Source organism: Apteryx rowi, unplaced genomic scaffold, assembly GCF_003343035.1.
Source record: "Apteryx rowi isolate R43461 unplaced genomic scaffold, aptRow1 scaffold_245, whole genome shotgun sequence".
Classification (NCBI taxonomy): Eukaryota; Metazoa; Chordata; class Aves; order Apterygiformes; family Apterygidae; genus Apteryx; species Apteryx rowi.
Genome location: NW_020448808.1, coordinates 1066445 through 1082545, shown reverse-complemented (window position 1 = coordinate 1082545; position 16101 = coordinate 1066445). Strand labels below are relative to the sequence as shown.

Below are 16101 nucleotides of genomic sequence, written 5' to 3'. Positions count from 1 at the left end.
ACAGCACCCTACATCAGGTCAGTACTGGGCAGCCTTCTTGAGAGGGGATGTCCCCAGGCTCTGTGCCTAGCCTGACAGTGACAAATAGGTGACAGATTGCAACACTGCAGAACCTTGAGAAAACCCAGAAGAATGTGTTTTGGGAGAGCTAGTCTTCCATTATCTCATTTCACCCTCCCCCACACCCCAAATAGGCTCCAGGCCAGCAAGCATCCACTCTGTTCTCCCCTGAAAAGCTAGTGTCTCTGCTCTGCGCAGGAGCATCTCTCACCACCAGTGGATAAGGACAGGTCTCAAGCATCTCAGGCTGTGCAGGTGGCATCAGGTTGGCTCCAATCCCAGCTCCCTGCATTGTGCCAAACTCCCCTCAGCCTGGCCACACTGGCACAGGAAAACAACTAGGGCAAGACTGCTAGACCCAGTGGAACAATGGGGCATCCTAGCAACTCCCAGTCGCGCACATTTACATACAACATTTTTTCGTTTCCCCAAGGTCAAGAGCAGAGGCCCAGGGGCAGTCACACAGCTGGGCTACATCGCTGTCAACCTAAGGGGAAGCCAATGGAGGCACCTACCAGCTTCGTAATCCTTGATGGTCTCTTCTTGAAAGTCTTTAAATATGTCTGGCCGGAATTTCTTCTCCAGTCCGTAGCTATAGTATCTGAAAAGGCACTCCAGACCGTACCTGGGAACGGAACAGCATTTTGTGCTCACTGTGGTGTGCAACACCTGGGCAGAGAGGCTCTTGGAGCAGAGCGCCCTGCTGCATGTCACAAAAAGAGGAGGATACTGAGGGTGGCCTCCGTCCTGCCTCCAAGCAAGGCAGAGAGACGCTGCCTTCGCTTTGCTGTGAGCCCTGCAAAGACCAGACCCTCTTCCCTCACTCCCCTCCCAGGAATGGCCACCCTGCCCTTCTTCTCCTACCTGTATCCCTCCTTCCCGTCCTCCACAGCCAGTTGCTTGAACTCCTCGTACATTTTCTTGTTGAAGTGATCTCGGAGGAAGAAGGACCAGAACCGGAAGAGCGTGTTCATCTCCTGGGACTGTCCAATGCCCAGTCGTTTCCGCTCTGTTTGGGGAAGAGGGGCTGATTACAAGACAGATCTTGTCCCAGGGAGCCAGCTCTGCATAGGGGCTCACATACAGGAGGGGTTTGTGGCACTGTGACTAGATCCAGCCCCTGTTGTTCGACACCCTGAGCTCCCTAAGCCACAGCTCACTCACTCTCCATGGACTGTGGAGAAACACCAGCTACGAACAAGGTTGTCCTACAGTACCCTGTTTATCTCCCGGTGAGTGCTCTGCTACCATACCGCGCCCATCCAACACAGCCAGAACATGGGCACGTTGCCCAAATCCAGTGGTGCGGGTGTCCCTCCCCACATGCCTACCGTTAAGGCAGCGCCGACGGTACTTGTGGTAGACGTGTTGCGTGAAGCCGTTCTCCTTGAGCAGCTCGTGTGAAGGATGCTGAAACTTGGGCAGGGACTGCGGGGTGCAGCCGTAGCTTCCGACGGCTGGGGTCCCCTCTGAGGGGCTGGAGCTGAGCACAAGAGACTCCTGTCAATCCCCTTCCTTGGCATCACCCAGCCAATAGCAGCACGAGGTCGCACTCCACCCCACGACACTTGTCTGTTGGTCCCACCAGCTCCCTGGGAAGAGCTGCCAGACCAGACAACGCTACCCTGACCCTTTCCCATGCCTGTTCCTTTCCCTGTTTCTGCTTTCTCTGTCACCCTGCACTCCTGTCCAGTACCTGATAGAGGCAGTACGAGGCCTGTGTTCCCGAGAGTCCATCACCCAGCCCACATGGCACTCCATTGGGGGGTTTGAACTGTGCCTTGTCTTCCTCTTCCGTGGAGTCTGCAAGACACAGTGCATCAGGGATGCATCCTTTTCCTCTCTGGGCCCCAGCTGGGGAGCCCCAGCCTCCCTCCCACACCCCAGCCCAGCTCCCACCTTGGCATCTATCGTCCTGCCTTCTTTCACCACCGGGTAAAACCGGGGTGTCTGTGTTGGGTCTTTCAGCTGAGGTGTGCGAGGGGTCCGGGGGGTCCTGGCGTTGCGGTAGTTGGGTGATTCTGGTACAGTTGTAGGCAAAGACCGGGCAATCGTTGAAGGCTCAGGGACTCCAAACAACTTGTTAGCCAAAGCATCTGTAGGTACTACAGAGAGAAAATCCCCATTCTGGGTCAAACTGAACTCTGAGCCTGAGAGTATCACCAGAGCCAAGGGACTCCCATCCAGGAGATGGCAAGCAGCAGGAACAGGAACTCATGGATATGTCTCAGCCTTCCTGAGATGACCAGCTTCAAATCTAGCCTGTGACAAGTCTGTCCAGACAACCCAAGGCCTTGCAGCAGGTCCAAGGCTGAGTTTTCAGGGATCCTACAAGTTATTTGCTTCCCAGTGGCTAACAGCAATGACAAATCCCTGCATCCCCAGCAGGACAGGCCAGCACTCTGCCTGAGCACCAGGCCCCATTCACCAGCAGCCAGGCCTGGCAGGGAGTTGCCTTCCAGGTAGGGATGTTCTGATGAGCAGGTCCAAGAGGGAGGTTGCACCCTCACTGTTACATGAGAGACAGGCAAGATTTCCTCCATCAGCTGGGACACCCCTGCTTTTGGGCCTCTTCTCTTGGTGCCCAAAAACATTCAGCTGAGAGAACCATGCTGCTCCGGGAAAGGTGACACCACATGGCTGTGGTTCCTACTTTCCTCTCCCCAGCTGCTACTGAACCTCCCAGGACCACTCACAGATCTTAGATCTGCAGCTCCAGTTCCTGCCACTGCCAGCCCTCCACAGAGACTGCACTGGCATGTTCGCTTCAACCCCGCCACCCAAACCAAGCACTACTAGGAAGGATAAGGACAAATTCAGTCCTACCCATTCCTGCTCTCACTTACCTTGCTGGAACCTGGGAGGGCCGGGAGGGACTTCTTGGTTTGGATCCACAGGGGGTTCTGGGGTCAGGGTATCGAACTGCTCCCTGCTTATCATATTCACTTTCTTGAAGTTCTCCACTTCTTGCTGCATTTGAAGAGGAAGATGATGAAGCAACCAATTGCTCACTTCTCCCCTCATCTCAACAGCTCATCCAAACCACTGCTGTGCTTGTGCAATAGCTGCAACACTGGGCACAAAATACAACGACTGGGCCTCGGTGCCCGGAAGGGTGATGTGTTGCTTATGTGTTACAAGGGGAAATACAACAGACAAAACAGGGCCCTGCAGTGACCAGACCTGAACCCATCAGGCCCAAGCTTTCAGGAATCCTACAAGGCAGCTTCACTCACCATCATTTACTTCTTTCAGGCTCTTCTACTTGCCTATATCAGCTCTGGAGCAGCACGGTTCAAGGTAAATTTGATAACCTCTGCTTGACCAGCACCCCACCATCCCTGCTGCCTTCTTGCATCTCTAGAGCCTCCTTCCCACATCCTCAAAGCCACACTGTGTGCAGGGCACAACGTTCCCATTTATTTGAAGTATCCATAACCCCAGAACGCTCTTCCCATTGGTCCTCTGTTACTTGCTTTCCCCACACCCTCAGCTTCAGTTGCCACAGAAAGTAGCACTACACTTCAGCAATGTGCCTGGGACCCAACATGCAGAGACAGAGCCCAGCTAGTAGCTCTGAAAGGCCATTCCACCTCACAGCCAAAGTAACTTCGGTCCCTAAACGAGCCTAGGAAAGTCCCTGACTGTGAGAGTCACCAAGTTGGGACTCCTATGTTTTAGAAGCAGATGGGCTTTCTCTAAAAAGCCCAAGTCTATGCAAACCAGCAATAAAATAGAGAAGAGCAGAGGCCAGGTGTGGCCTAGCTATCAATGAACCTGTCCCCAATAACTGCAGTCTCCAAGGGACCATGCCATTAAGCACTGGGCACTAAGGACCATGCAGAGACACCCACTCCCTCCAGAGATCCGACACTGCCTGCCCACCACTGCAGCCAGGAACAGCCAAGACGCTGGCAGACAACAGAGCGATGCATCCCATTTTCCAGGTCACCTTGTTACTGGCACGTTATTTAACTTGCTGCAGCCTTATGCCACATTACAGGGCTGTGTTTATCCCAGACGCAGCAGAAAGCGTGATGCTGGGAATCAGGAATCCTGAGCGCTGCCTACAGCCCTATGCTGCAAGAGGATAAACCCCAGCTTAGCTCTACCCTGTTCATGGGCCAGAACCCTGGGTACTGCCCTTTCCATCCCAAAGCCTGCCCCACATCAGGCTCCCTGTAAGGAAGCATCCCCCCACGCATAAACTCTCTTCCTTGGATCAGCTACAGAGCCCAGCTCTCACCTTGATCTGAGAGTACTCCGGCTCAAACTGCTCTGTCCACAGGTCCTGCTCATAGTAGTACAGCCCATCATTGATCACCTTGGCCAGCTCCGAGCTCATTTTAGCCCTGGATGTGTGGTTGCCAGTCCGGTCCCCCCCAGGGTGCCGGCGCAGGTAAGGAGGCGTCTGTGTCACAATGAGGATCTTGTTCACGTCCCGATCATCAATCTCATAATCCGAATCCTCATCCGACCAGTCGGTGAATGTGTTCTTACGGCCATCCATCTGCTCCATCTCCTCATCAAAGAGGAAGTCCAGCTCCTCAGGTTCATCTTGGTCCTTTTGCTTCTGCTGCTGTGGCGTCTTCGACTCCTCTGCCTTCTACAAGCACGGGGACAAAGGTGATGTGGGGTAAAGACCAGATAACAGAACAGGCCCAGCACTTGGAGTCCCTGCTATTGCATCTTGTTTCTTTACCCCAACCAGAAATTGCCCATTTGAGGAGAACACTTTATTTGCATCTCAGCTACTAGAGAGTGGCTATAAAGGGAGCTCAGATGGGGACAGAAGAGACTAGAAAAATCACTCCCATGACTGGCAGACTTTGTCTGGTTTGAAACCTGCTGCTCAGTTATGGTTAAAGTCACACAGATAATTGGCAGAACCCAATCCCAACAGCTCCTACATCACTCCATACCTTGGGCTTGGCTGGGGAGGGCCGAGGCCTCTTCTTCACTTCAATCCAGGTCTCTGAATCCAAGTCGGGCAGGCTTGCAGACAGGCCCTTGGGCATTGTCTTCAGGTTACTGACCTCCTCTGTTTTGGTGGGGACCGGGCTGGCAGGACGCGGGGAGCCAGGAGCAGATTCTAGAGCCGGTGAGAGCCACAAAGTGCTTTACAAACCTCAGAGCTGGTGCTTAGCCTTGCATACAGCCTGGGCTTGGAGGGAGGGAGCAAGCCTGGGGGATTGTGTGCATAAAACACCCAACCAAGAGAAAAGCATCTACCCCTGCTAGCAAGTTATTTTGGGAGCACAGCATAGCTCTTGGGACATGCTGGCATCCAGCACCCTAGGTGGGAGCATTCCTGCTATCAGCAGGCTGCCTCAGAGTGTTTGAAAAAAAATCTCTTTTTAAGGCTGTGATGCTGGTTTTGACCACAGAGCTCTGCAGGTGCCTGTTTCCCAGATGCGTAAAGAGCCCTGAAGCAGGTGGTTAACCTGCTGCTCTTAGAGAAACCTTCCCAAGGCAGCCTGGAGCCAGTAGGGACAGATCTCCCCTGCCAACACTAACTCTTACAACGGTACCAGGCAGCTCCTCCACATGGCCTCTCAAGCCCAGCCCGGGGCTCCTGCCAGCTCCCATGGGATGGGGGGATAAGGACAGGGGGCAACACTTAAAGGATAGCAGAGCCTTCCTCAGCACTTGGTAGACAGCTCCTTACCTGCTGCCCCATTTGTGCCCCACATCTCCTCACCCATTTGGGCAAGGCTGGGTTCATGAGTGTCCTCTGCTTTGCCCAGGGGTGGGAGGGTGTTTCCAGGAATGGCCGAGAGACTTCCAGCAGGACTGACCCTCCCCAAATCCCTTCAGCCCCCGAGTACCACCCCACCTCTTCCTGAACCTATAAGGGCAAAACCATACACCTGATTCTTTCATATTTCCCCATACACAGGGGCAGTGCTCTCAGGGTCTGAAGTCTCTTCCACATACTGGACAGACCCATGCCATTTCGCACCACATTGCAGAAATCAAATGGCAGAGCCTTGCCTTGAGGACATGCTTGCCTCTCAGGAGTCTCAGACCTTTTGCAGTACTGATACCACACTCCACACTTCCCAGGAGACTCACCTGTCTCCTTCTGGAAGCTCTGCCTGGGCACAAACTCAGGGCAGTTGATGAACTGGGAGAAGTCTGTCTGTGTGTAGTCTGCCATAGGAGGGCCAGGCAGAGCCCATTTTTCTGGCTGCTCTTTTCTCCTGATCTTCTGGTCCACAATTTCCACTACCTTGCTGTCCTTCAGAGCCTGGAACCAAGTAACACTGAGTTAGTTCAGGGCCCTGCCTCGGCATGCTGAGCGGCCCAGCCCCAGCCCTAGCCCTAGCCCTTCCTCTCCAAGCGGTCCAAAGGGGAGGAAGGAATAGGGCAAAGGACAATGGGAGGTGTCACTTGCATCTCACCCATGACCCAGCTAGAAAACAGGCCAGGATGGTGAAAAGCAGAATGAGAAGGAAAGTTCAGCTTCCCTTGCCCTCACCTTGATGATGAGACTGATGTCGGTAGTCAGTGCCTGCACCCGGTGGAAGCTGGCGATCAAGGTGATGGGAAGGAAGCCATCCGAGTCCATCTTGCGACGCAGGAAGAAGTCTCGCTCCAAGTTGTCCACGCTGAAGTAATACTCTCTGCATGGACAATGCGCCAGTGAGAGGCGGCTCCTGCCACCTTCCTCAGGGAACCCTGAGGAAATAATCCCTGCCCTTTCCCGCACTGAGCTGTTCTGCTGCTGCGAGGTTGGACACAGAAAGCTGAGGAGCCTGGGCCTGAGGATGCAGCAAGCCAGCGCTGCAAGCAGCATGGCACAGAGTAAACATGCCTCAGCTCCAGCCCTACCCAAGGGATTAGCTACACAGCCTCCAGGGAGGGTGTCAGTAAACACACCACCACCAAGTGTCTCCAAACAATGTTCAGACAAGGAAGAGAGGCAGTGCTTACATTTGCCGCTTGATGTAGTCCTTGAGCAGTTCCTGGTCCACACTGTACAGCTCAGTGCTGCTGATGTTGTCGAAGTAGTAAGTGATGTTGCTAGCATACTTCTGGGTGCGGGAGCCATCCGAGCCCTCAAATTTCCGGTACCCATACTGATAGTCGAAGTGTGCTGCAAGACACCAACAAGGGAACCTTTCAGTCAGCACAGGGTCCCCGGGATCTGCTAGATGGGCTGTGCTACCAGATGGGGCCAAATTACTGCACAAATAGCTCCCCACAGTCCCAGGAGCCCCCTGACTGCACAGAGTGGGACATCCCTGCTCCATCCCTCACTCCACTGCTCTCAGCCCTCCCTGGAGAATAGATCCCAACACCTGGGCAAAGAGATGCCATTAACCCTCTTATCCAGGAGCAACTGGATAGCCTAGATAACACACCAAGGCTCTGCACTGAAGCCATGTCAGATTCAGCACAGACACAGCCCTGACAAATGCCAGTGTGGATGTTCTTCCCCATCCAAGCAAGGACTCCTGCCTGGCTCTCAACATTACATTAAGCCCAAGCAGAACATCGGCATGTTTTAACTCTTGCACACAGGGGTGCTGAAAGTGAGAGAAAACAGGCAGAGGAGCTCAGCCTGAGAAGGGAAAGAACATCTACCTTTATTCAAATACTAATACAAATAATTTGCTTTTATTAAAATCAGCTCAGCTGGATGCCACCTCCAGAGCAGCACACAGGTCCTCACAAGGGAATCCAAATCAAGAGTTCTCCTCCACGAGAGAACAACAGCTCATGCTTCTTAGCTGAGATGACCTGCCACAACYATTTCTGTGCCCTCTGTGCTCTCTGCCCTCCCCATGCAGCTTTTCAGGGCCCCAARTCACACACACACTCCCTACAGCCTTGCAAATTTCAGCATGTGCCCTACTCCCTCTCTCTGCTGTCACAAGGCCACACATACAGCGAGCACCTCCTCTGCCGCGGCCCCGGCCCCTGCCGCGGCCTCGGCCTCGGCCCCGGAAGGCCCCTCGCACAGCTCCTCCCTCGCTCTTCACACTGGAGGTTTCATCATGGTCTTGCCAGCTGCGTTCGTGCTTATTATCTGGGTGCCAGCCTGTGGAAGATGGGGAAAAGAGGCAGGAGGGATGTTAAGATTTGAAGACACCTCCCCAAGGCAAGCCCTGCTGCCCTCGGAGCTCTTCAGATGAACGAAGCATCCGTACTGCCCCATGCTGTGCCTGGCAGCGGCAGCCAGCCTCAGAGCAATGGGACTTGGTCTTCCCCGAGGCCAAGGAGCCATGGCCTCAGCAGTGCTGCCTCATGGCAAGTGGAGGCAAAGCGGGGCTGCAGCCCCAGCACCCACCTTTCAGCTCACTGCGGTTGTTGGAAGGGTGTCTGTGCTGCTCATTTTGCCGGTTGTTCCGAGAGGCCGTTTTGTCCCTGGGCACCTCCGATTTCATGTCTATCTGCAAAGGGACCCACTTGTGTTTGTTGCCTGCAAAAGGAGAGGATTTGGGTGTGACACACRTTTAGAGAGTATCTGCTTCCAGGGCCTTTTGCACTGACTCTTTCCTTGGATGTCCCTTAGGGCCCCCCTGCCTCCCAAACCATTTGTGAGGCACCATGAGGATGCAGAAAGGATCTGACGGGGGCTCTTAGGCGTAGATGAACAGCATGCACACCCCACTGTTGCTTCATGGCACTTGTTCCTCCTCTCCTCCTTTCTGCTTGCAAGGCACAGGCTAGACCAAGCCCATGTGTCAACCATGGCTGACGCAACCTGCAGTCAGAGGGCATTTCTGTACCACTGGGGAGCACATATGAGAAGGCAGACCACTCCTGCCACAGCTCCTCAGACAAGGAAGCACAGATGACCCTACCTGGGCCCTGCTCTACCTGTTCCCCTGCCTCCGCTTATTACAGGGTGCAACCGAACAGGGCAAACTCTGCCAAGGCTGCCCTACAGGGAAGACCCTCACGTCTCCCTCACAAAGCCCACAGTGTGTGCCCAAACAATTCCAGTCACGAAGGTGACACCTTCCTCTGTTGCAGCCTGCAAACACCTTTCCACCATGACTGCCCCAGGGCTGGGAGCATGTCCTGCAGCAAGACCTGTGGGGATAGTGGCCAGTGCTTCCACCCGACCTTGGGTCACAGAGGGAGACAGGCATCCGACTGCTGCTGAGCTGAGGGGACTGTCCCTGCAGGRAGTCTGCCACAGCCTGCCTTACCTTTCTTCTTTTGGGCTGACTTCTGGTTGTCATCATCACCGTTCTTCTCCTCCCCAGACTCGTCCGATTTAGTTTTCAGACTCTCCTTGCCATCGCTCCCATCTCCTTTCTCCTGTTCTTTCATGTCTTTCTTGATGGGCAGTTTACGGATGGATGGTGCTTTGTGCGGCTGCTGGGGACACACGAGTACAAGAAGAAACATGACGGTTGTGGGAAACTGAAGAGCTGGAGGCAGAGCCCAGCAATCCTGGTGGGAGTAGGAACAGGAGGGCATCCCTGCCCTATGCCCTCCAGAGCTGTCCTATTCCTGGAGAAGGCTTTATATCTGATCAGGGCAAGGTGTTCTACAGAAACACCTGGAGCTATCTCCAGGAGATGCTGGGAAGCACTCGAGTTGGGACACAAGTTCTGGGCACAGAAGTTACTGAGAGGGACTGCCAAGGAGGCCTGGTGTTCCTGGATGGGGGCTTCAAGGGACCAGACTGCCAACATGGCAAGAGTGTGAGTGACCCTCATGCCCTGACAGACAGCAGGGAGCTGGTGAAGCAGTGTCCAAATATAGAAAGGTTTCAACAATGCCCACGTCCATCAGAAATGAAAGGCCGTGCCCTGTGGGCATACAAGCCCCTTCTCACATGTCTCAGCATTTATCCAGACCCCTTCTTGCAATGACCAGCCCTGAGGAGAGCCAGTTCAGGAGCTGCCATACCTGCTTTCACCAGGCCCAGAGTTTACAGCAGGCTCCACGCTCCCAGAATAGCACCACTGAGTGAGGGAGCCCAATATGCAGGGCAGCCCTAAAAGGAAATCCCCTGCTCCCAGCACGCTATTCCTGGCTGCCTCTACACTGACACTCAGCACCCCAAATGGTCTGGCTCAGCCAGAGCTACCAGGGCTGCAACAGGACAGGGAGGCCTGCAAGGGCCTTGTCCTACTCAGCAGAGAGAGAACCCCTTTGAAAGGCCCAGGGTCTCCTACCTCATAGCARCAGAGCATGCAGAGGTGCCTACCAACAACATGGCTTCCCCAAGCATGCTACCAGGGGGCAAAATACTGAGGTTCAGCCAGAAACAGCTGTTGAGGATCTTATGTTCTCACCTGGACACTCTTGTGGGCTATTTCTCCAGGTGTTGGCCAATTTGTGGCATCACCGAAGTCACCAACCTTGTGTCCAAAGAGAAAGGTCTCGTTAGTGCACAAATTGTGGGTGCCATTCCCTGGGTTGGCAGCCAAAAGCCCTCCCAGCCACACTGTCACTATCATGATCCACTCGTGTCCCACAGCTGGCTATCCCCAGGATATCTGGGGACAACATGCAAACTATTGCGACGATTATATACACAGCYCCCGCCTCCCCAGCCAAACAGGGCCTCCAATTTAATCCCAAATATCTGCAGATCAGTTTAAACCTATCAGGGATTGTAACGAGGTTGCCACCAGCCTCCCAACTCCCTCCAAGCTCTCTGCCCCAGCAGGAGCACATGGCATCAAGCTGCTCAGGATAATTCACCTTTGGGCGATGCAACACCACTCTTAAGTTTTAAAACAGACTGCCTTTGGGGTTAAGATGCAGTATGGGAAAAGCTCTGGTCTTGAGCCATCACATGCAAGGCTCTGCCTTCCTCTCAGGGTGGCCAGCAGGCACAAGCCCACTGCAGTCCAGGCTGCCTTTCTGCTCATGCACTCGTATGATCTGCTCCCACATTCAATCCTTGTTGCTGCTCACAACAAAACTACAGCCTAAGGAATAGCAAATAGGAGTCTTGGCTTCTTCACCTCCCTTGCGCTTGCACGGACCAGTTGCCCCCTTCCCACATGACCAATCTCTGATTTTATCCCCAGACTTCACATTTTGCAAACAAGGCACCTGGAGTGAATTCCTGCATCATCCCTATAGCTTGCAATGGAGGAGGTTGTAAATTCAAGCCCCTGAGACCTCATCATAGTTACTGTCCCTTGGACAGGCAAAGCACAGCAGAACTTCCAGCATCCTTAACCAAACTGAAGCAACCACATCTCATTAAAGAAGTTGCCTCCACCTAGTGGCAAGTTACAATCAGGCTTATTTCCACTTAAGTGCCTAACTGCAACCACATGTTGGTGACCACAGAACATAGGGACCACGTAGTAGAATTGGTTGGGGGCGGGGGGTAAAGAAGCAGGTATCTGATGGTCATTAGAGCAGCCTTGTTCCAAATAACCCATTGCTACATGTGAGACCACCAGGCATTTCTGCTGAAGAAGCAACCTGGTCATTACCACCATTCCACCTCCTCCAGTTTTCAGGGGAGATATTTGCTACTGGGAACAGTACAGAGCACAGCACAAGGAAAGGACCCAAACAGCTGCCTGGATATGCAATTAATCATGGCTGGGCATTGAGTTTAAGATGATCTGGGCAGAGAAATTCCCCCTTGTCTTTGAGGGGTTCTCATTTCTAAGTTAATTTGGAGTCACTGAGTCCCTCATGAGAGCATGTCTACATCCAGGTGTCACACTCCTCTCTCTGGAAGGCAGGCTTCCTGGGAAAACCATCTCCAGTGCAGAGCCATGCTTGTCCCACAGACAGGAGTGTCTTCTGTCCCCAGGGCCATTTTCTTGAGAAGGAATGGATAAAGAAGTCATGTGAAGTTTCAGATGTGTCTCTGCTAGCCGCCGAGAGCCAACATTAATAGCCAACATTCTCAATTATTCCTGGGGCAACTGTGCCCCAACCGCATGCAACATCCTCAGAAACTACTGTTCCTCCATCAGACACTGACCCATGGGAACAGATTGCCCTGGTTCCTCTGCAGAAACAGCGGCTTGGTTTGAAACTAATTACTGGGATACCAACAGCCATGGGAAAGAACACTAACAGACTAGACTGGATAGAATGGGGACCTACAGATACATTCCTCCATCACACCACAGCACTGTCGACACTGCAAAGCAGGGCAGCAGCCAAACCCACAACCAAGGGCTACGGTGTCCTTGGGAGAAGCTTTCCATGTCCAGCACTGTGCTCTGAACGTCTCCCTGCAAAAGGGAGGTGAACATGCCTCCCCTAGCACAGGCAGGCAGAGAACAGGTCCACACAGAACACAAGAATACTAGAAAGCTGAAGAGGGGATGGAGAATCAGGATATTCTCCTCCATGCTCTTGCAAACAGCCAGGCCAGCATGTGAGCCCCTCTGCAACCAGGCTTGCAAAGGAAGTGGTCTGCTCACCAGACCCTCAAGATGCTCACTCTGTGCTGCACCAGAAGCTGGAGGCCAGCAAGGGGGAAGGCAGGCCCAGACTTACCTTGCTTCCTTTCCGCTGTCTCGGGTTGGCAGCCCTCACCACTTTAGCAGGAGTTGTATGTTCTGAAAGAGGAGGGGAAAAAAAACTGTTAAAACAGAGCTGAGAGCTGTGGAAGTGCTAGTTCTGGTGGGAGGCAGATGGAAAGCAGGCCATAAGTGGCATTTCCCCCTCTGCAGCAAAGGAGGGCTAAGAAAAGAGGAATAGAAAACAGTCTACTAAAGCTAAGCCTACTGCATGCCCCATCCCTGTCACTGACAGAGGCTGTCTGCACCAGACTCTCAGCATTTACTACATTTAGAGGACTCCTGATTAATCCAGGCAGTTGGTTTCCCCCAGGAAGGCAGGCCCTTAACCCTGTCCCTCTGCACAAAGACACTCCCTTGCTTAGCTCAGCCCTCTCCGCTTGGCCTTGCCTGCCAAGGAGGAGGGGTGGCAAAGAGTTCGGCTTGCTCTGTAAAGCTCCACACAGAACTTGATCTGCTGTATGCGCAGCAAAACAAACATGCCCTTGAACAGCCAAGCGTATCACGATGTTAATGGGCCTGGCCTTCCCCATGGGGCAGAGGACTCTGAAGGAGGGACACGCACCCACACTGCCAAGCTTGCGGCACACAGACGCTGCTCATCTCGTGCCTCGCTTTGATCTCCAGTGCATCCCAGAACAGGGCAGCAAGTTCATGAGAGGGAACGTACAGACAGAGAGAGAGAGCCAAATCTAGGAAGTGCACAAATGCCTCTGCAGCCAGTAGTATTTAGGTACTTAAGTGCCTTCGGGGTATTTTGAGGTATCAGAGCCCAGGTGCTCATACTCTAAGCCCAGCCTGGGAAAAGGGCTGTCAAAACTGACCCTTGCCAAAACAGTAGGAATCAGTGTCTCAGCAAAACATCATCAGACTGCAGCACTGAACCCAAGAGGGCTGGAAGGAGTTTTAAAGCAGCCCCTGTAGCTCTTCACGGGAGTTTTGTTCCAGGGTTGCAACCCGACTGGGACCTCAGAGATGGCCTTAGATCCTGGGCTGACCACAGACTTCCCACACCACCTGGAGCAGTCAGAACCCTCAGCCACACCATGACTTGTCTTTGCTCCTGTTCATACAGCACTTAGCACAACGAGGTCTTACAGGAAGAAAAACAAATTCAGCTTGTTTTCTCCCTCCCAGTTTTGGCTGCAAGGTCCCTGGAGCAGGCTCATGCTGGCCACATGTAACATCCGACAGAGTAGCACACTGCTGCCTAACACAAAACAACTATGCAAGGACAACAAGGGGGGAGGAAGGATTTTTAGCCTCAAATAGGAATTATATCCTTGCTTCCAGCTACTCATGGGGTTTCCCACACACCCACCTGAGAAAAAAGACCTCACTCATCTCCATGCTCTTCCAGAGCACATCCTGCACGAGGAAAAAGTCTCTGCACCCTGCCACCAGTCAGCAGCACCAGAAATGCATGGGGACAGGAGTCCAGAGCAGGCAAGGGTGGTTTGAGAGCATCTCCCTCGCTCCTGCAGTTGGGTTACTGTGCTCGAGGCTCAGCCCTGCTTCCAGTTTTGCATCTTCCTGTTAGGGGACACCAGCTTTAACCTGTGAACTCCTCGTCAGCTCTGCACATATCCAGTCTTGTCTGCACCTCCGTGACCTCTCCCACCCACAAAAGGCCTTTTGGAGGTGATAGCAGGTACCACAAGCCTGAGGCAAGGAGGGGGCACTCAGCCTCTCTAACATCCAGCTGGGATGGGGGGGGTGAAATTTCATCAGATTTTTTAAGAACAAACTGGTTTAGCTCTTACAGGGACTTTTCAAAAGCAGGTTAGGTCACTTAGGGGACTGCAGACAAATCCTCTTGGGATCACATAACATCATTAAGAAATGCTACCGAATTATTTGTCTCAATGCGGTTTCCTTCCAAATTTCAAAGGCTCCACAAAGTTTGGAGCAAGCTTCCACATATGTAGATGTGGTTTGTTAGTAAGTTTTTAAGCAGCACATAACAAAATTATTTTGAAACTAAGCAAGTGTGATGGAAAACCATGTGTTCACACGTGTCTTGGGCACACACAACTCTCAGTACTGAGCAAGGCTAAGATAATCCTGCTGTAGCACCACTGTCCAGCAAGGACCATGCATTAGGGTCACCTCCCGAAGAGCAAAGCAGAGTACAAGGCAGCCACTGCTAACAGCAATTCTGCACAGGGAGGACCAGCCACGGCCCTGAGGGAGAGCCCATGCTATGTACCATGTACATGGCGCCAGTCGTGACAGAGTCCAGCCTGGGGCCAGCCTGCTGGAGGCCTGGCAGAAGCGAGCATTGCTGCAGGATGCCAGGATCCCCTGCAGCACCGACTCTACCAGCTCCGTTTAAAACAAAAGCACTCTAGACTTGGGTGGGGGGTGAGGATAGGAAGGAGGTGAAGAGAAGGGCCCCAAGCAATTGCAGAGGCTATCTGGGGACACCCAGGGAACCGCCCTGAATAGCTTACCTAGCTCCATTCAAAGCTGGCTTTGATCTCCTGCATAAGACAGTTTGACTTTGCCTAGATGATCAAAACCGGTCCCTTTTCTAGCCTTGAAACCTATGATTCATCCCACTGGCCCAGCCTTGCTCAAAGCTGGAAACTTTGAAATGTCAATAAGGCAGAGTCAGACATGGCAGAATGGAGCCATGCGCATTCCCTCTCCCCAATTTCCTTTCATAAGGCTCCCATGCGGGGATTTCACCCCAGGGACAGCYCAAGCTCTTAGCTGGGTCCTCAAATCCTCCCCATTTTCCCCAGTACCTCCCCAGCCTGCTTGCACTGCCCCCACCCTGCAATCAAACAGTGGCAATCCCACGTGTCCCTCAGTTATTCCACGTGCACCTCATTGAGAATTCTGGCTCCACGGCAGAAAGCTTGCCACAAGGCTTTTAAACTTCCCTACTAGCGTAGGAAGAATGAACGCTTTCAAAACAGCCCCTAAAATCCTCCACTCAACGCCCACAGATGTCACCAACTAAATATAGCTTCAAAAGGCACCAAGCGCTACAGCACAAACCCGCAGTCAGCCCCTTTTCCACAGGTACGGGAGCACCTGCCTGCTTTAACAGCAACGACCGGCATACTTGGCACAGCTGAAAAAAATAACTGAACTCACTCCGCAGCGTGATTAAGCAACACAGCACAGATTCTCCAGCTGGAGCAGAGCAGGGCTCCCTTTCCCACTGCAAACACCCCACCTGGACATCTGCCCAGGGTTCACGGGAACGGCACCCTGGCCTCGCCTCTCCAGCAGCTTTGGTTCAAGAGCCTCACAACCATGTTGTCAGTTAACAATATGTTTTTGTGCATCTTTGGGGACAGGTCAAAAAGGCCCCCTACACCCTCTAACAAAAGACGATGCCAATGCATAGGCACAAGCAGAGGGTAGGTGCCAGGACTTCATCATCTTTGCGGGGGGGGGAAGAGATTATTTAAAACAAGTTCTGCTAGTTTTCTTATCTGCAAGATAGGAACAGGGATCCCTTATCTAGCTGAGGTGCTGAGAGGACTAATTAGCATTTGCAGAGCACCGTGGAAGACAAAACATGCTAAGCAAAGCACTGCAGCAGGCATTGCAG

The 16101-nt window shown here is 53.0% G+C and overlaps 1 protein-coding gene across 4 annotated transcripts in view; it reads right to left on the bottom strand.

The window, feature by feature from the left end:
* Positions 1-16101, bottom strand: part of LARP1 (La ribonucleoprotein domain family member 1) — a 43502-nt gene that overhangs the window by 2413 nt on the left and 24988 nt on the right. The window contains exons 3-18 of one of the 4 annotated variants that reach the window (XM_026066632.1): positions 12511-12572; positions 10323-10388; positions 9225-9396; positions 8357-8488; positions 7955-8107; positions 6997-7159; positions 6542-6686; positions 6136-6310; positions 4983-5152; positions 4307-4666; positions 2907-3030; positions 1960-2165; positions 1757-1863; positions 1392-1543; positions 925-1069; positions 576-685 (exon numbers count right to left, since the gene is read on the bottom strand). In XM_026066632.1, coding sequence (XP_025922417.1) covers positions 576-685; positions 925-1069; positions 1392-1543; positions 1757-1863; positions 1960-2165; positions 2907-3030; positions 4307-4666; positions 4983-5152; positions 6136-6310; positions 6542-6686; positions 6997-7159; positions 7955-8107; positions 8357-8488; positions 9225-9396; positions 10323-10388; positions 12511-12572 — 2442 coding nt within the window. Of the gene's footprint in view, positions 1-575; positions 686-924; positions 1070-1391; positions 1544-1756; positions 2166-2906; positions 3031-4306; positions 4667-4982; positions 5153-6135; positions 6311-6541; positions 6687-6996; positions 7160-7954; positions 8108-8356; positions 8489-9224; positions 9397-10322; positions 10389-12510; positions 12573-16101 lie in introns of all 4 variants that reach the window. The other 3 variants (XM_026066634.1, XM_026066633.1, XM_026066631.1) reach the window with 3 other exon arrangements.